This window comes from Lepisma saccharinum, chromosome 5 (genome assembly GCF_977018435.1).
Source record: "Lepisma saccharinum chromosome 5, izLepSacc3.1, whole genome shotgun sequence".
In the NCBI taxonomy this organism is placed as follows: Eukaryota; Metazoa; Arthropoda; class Insecta; order Zygentoma; family Lepismatidae; genus Lepisma; species Lepisma saccharinum.
Window position 1 is genome coordinate 71,928,063 of NC_139233.1, and position 3,515 is coordinate 71,931,577.

Consider the following 3,515-nt stretch of genomic DNA (forward strand, 5'->3'; position numbering starts at 1 on the left):
GTTTTCTTCCTATTCAATTCAATGTTATTTTCCTTCGGAAGGGGTAGATTTAATTATTGCGACAGCAGTTATGAAACAAAATTATGATGCGTATCGTACATCAATGTAAAGATGAGATTTTGGAGAATACGTCTATATATAACATATACCTTACAGATGAGAATCTAAAGAATAAATGGAGTAAGAAAATCATGCATTGTCATAACATTCCGAGCACAGACGAAGCCGTGCTCAAGTAGGCCACGCTGCCGCCATGGATGATGGAAAACCAGTAACCTCAGGCGATTGAACCGACTGCGCCCATTGGCTGAGATTTCTTTTGCAGCATTCGCTTTTCTCAATTTCCTACTCTCGTTGTGAAGACTCAGTTCAACTCGTCGTCTGCTTGTGACGTCACACTATTGGACTCCATCCTTTGGGAATGTATCCGATTAAAATCATGTGCAATGGCAGGTGAATCTCTCATCCTAAATCAGTATGATCTCGATGCGATACTGACGCGTTCGAGGCATTTTAATGCATTTTTTCTGACACCTCAAAAAGGAGGAAATGGGTAGAAGCATTCATTAATAACTATTTACTGGTTAAAGATATGTCGAAAAAAACTTCAGCATTGTATTTCTCGTGAAATTCTATCCTGATTTGATACATCATTCCATTTAATAATTTTGAATTGAATTCAATATGGAGGCCACCAATATGGCGGACGTCCACTTGGAGCACACCAATATGATTTCCCCTAGGCTTGATTTGATTCTATCATGACTATTTGTACCCAGCCTAACTCCTTTACATTTTAAAAGGGGTGTTAAGGGACTTTTGAATCACTCTGTATTTCACCTTTCTTTACACCAGCTCCACAAGCATCACAATTCCTTAAAGGACTTCTTGCTGAGAAATATTTTTATGTATATATTTTCATACTTTTAAGAATTACAATGATCATCACATTTCATATTACATTTTTCTTATTGTTAGAGAATGCATATGAATATCTCCTAGCCATTACGTTTCCGAGTTTGTCACCACATAACAATATAATTTTCAGAAGATTTCGTCTCTTTTTTCTTCTGGTGTGCGATTGAAATTAATTTGAAAATCACAATGGATTGATGACTATCATGTTCACTATTTGGATGTATTCTTAATCTGCCAACTGTGAAGACTTGAAACAATCCATAGTGCTGAAGTCAAGGGCATAATTTTCCCACGACTTGAAAAAGAAGTGCTCGGCTCCCATCATACCTAACAGATCTTGATGCAGGCAGCCACAAATTCTGTGGATATAGCAAGTCTTGAGTCAACACACATTTATTGGAATTCTACAGCATCAAATACCTCCTTGATATCTAGCTCTCTTCTGATTTCTTCCCTTGTTCTTGGTAATTCACACCCATCAATAGTTGATGTAGCTGATGGTACCTTTTCAACAATTACACCTTCAGTTTTTTCAAGTTTCTTAATTTCTCCAAGTTTCCCCTGTGACAATGGAAATAATACAATAGCCAGAAGTTGGAGTATTCGCCTTTCGATAATATCAAAAAACAATTTATAGTTGTATATATTCACATGTTTTTTCTCACCCAATATAATTGCCAGAGGCATATCATCACAGTGTAGAATGATGAACAATTCCTCTATACCCTGAAGCAGGTGATCAGTCATTTGTTGAATATCCTCAACTTTTGCTTCTACAGCAAGGCTTTCAGTTAAACGAGTTATAATATCTGCCTGTAGCCTGTTGAGCTTTATATCTTGGTTCTCTCCTCTGTACTTGATAGTTGAGATTTCATTATCTATGTCTTCACGGAGATAAAGAATCTGTTCCTCGCAGTACTTTATCTCACTCTCAAGAATGTTTGTGTAATTGAAGAAGGAAAAATTTAAATAATTTCGCTTGGCATATCTTACCATTATTATATCCACATTATCTTCCTGTTTAATATCCCTTAGCACTTCTAAAATATCTCTGTATTTTTGTAGACGCTCTTTCATATCCATGGTTGCCTGCTCTTGTTTGCTGGCAAGTTCCAGCTGACGGGCAAGCAATCCTCTTTTCTTAGACATTACTTCCATAAATTCAGCCAAACCTTTACTGTTTTCAAACAAACGATTCAGCCGTTTCATTTCGTCACTGTTGTTCCTGTAGTCATTTTTATTCCGTGATTGCAAAGTCCTGTTGCGAGCATAATTCTCACCTACCAAGCTGAAATTTAATTTGATGTGCTCCACGTAGACATTAATTGTCATTTTTGCCCTCTCAATGCTATTAATGAGCTCATCATTGACTTTCTTGAACATCTCTCTCTCCTTCAACAGGTCATATGTTGCTTTGCGTAACACTTTATTGTCATTCACCATCTTGTTGAACTTCACAGTGGCCATATACAGGCGCTCCTCTAGCTTCTTGTTCGTTCTCAGAAGTCGTGGTAGCTCCTCTATAAGACCTTTCATTCCACTTTTCTCCTTCAAAAAAGTGTCCACTTGTTTCTGTGACTGGTTGAGAAATGTGTCTAAAGAAAACAACTCTAAGTGTTCATCTGCAATGCGAGATTTGTACTCTTCTACAAGATGAAGAAGGCGTCTTATGTCTTCATTTTCTTGCATGTCTCTCCTTGAGTTTGCTTGAGTTTTGAGTGTCTTCATCGTCAACTCCATATCACTCTTTTCCTTTTCAAGTTGTTGAATAGTTTGCTCCTGTTTGCACAAGAGGGACTTTGTTTCTTGCTTGTAAACGACAGTGTCATTTGCCATGGCCTTCTCCTGACGCAGGAGGAACCGAAACTCATCCTGCAGAGATTGTTTCAGTTCGGCAGGAGACAGACTAGGTGGTTTGAATCTGGACATCTTGGGTGCTTTTGACGATAAGCTCTATCCCTTGATTTTGGCAATGTAAGGGTTGAAGTTGAATAAATATTAACAAACTGAAATCTGTTGAGCTAGCACTCGGTATTGCTTAGAACAACGATGAGCTTTGCATTCATTGGAACTTTCAGTTTGAATGTGAAAGTATGATTTTCCATGACCATGGAAACTGTGGGCAAGAATGGTTTTCTATTCAGTCAAGAAAGTGATTGTTCAGTTACTTGGATATATCCATTCCTCTGTGATCACTCTCTAAGGTAGTAATTAATATATCAGAGATGTAGAGCTGGTGGTATAACACCTAAATCCAATAAAGATGCATGAATGAATACGTCAGAGACAGTAGTCGTGATTAGATGCCAAAACTAGGGGGGAGGGGGGGCAGGGGCTAAGACAGTTTATTTTCTTTTGGTAGACAAGGCTTAGCATTAAGATGCTAAAGTGCAGGGGCAAAAACAAATAAAAGCGGGAGATTTGCCCCCCTCCATAATTACCGCCACTGATCAGAGATGTACACTGTATATCTAAGAGAAAAAAATTACTAAGGCCCACTTTAATGGAAGTATTCCAATGACCATTTTTGCTAACAGAAACGATACATAAATGCATCCAAAATTCTTACAGCAATTTTCATCTAACAGGTTAGCATC

At 37.9% G+C, this 3,515-nt stretch overlaps 1 protein-coding gene across 1 annotated transcript; it reads right to left on the reverse strand.

Moving 5' to 3' along the window:
* Window positions 1-1,311: 1,311 nt before the first annotated feature.
* On the reverse strand, window positions 1,312-2,847 carry LOC145988064 (coiled-coil domain-containing protein 63-like). The gene has a single exon (XM_083122900.1). It carries the CDS (start codon window positions 2,845-2,847, stop codon window positions 1,312-1,314), a length of 1,536 nt encoding a protein of 511 aa, XP_082979026.1.
* Window positions 2,848-3,515: the final 668 nt, after the last annotated feature.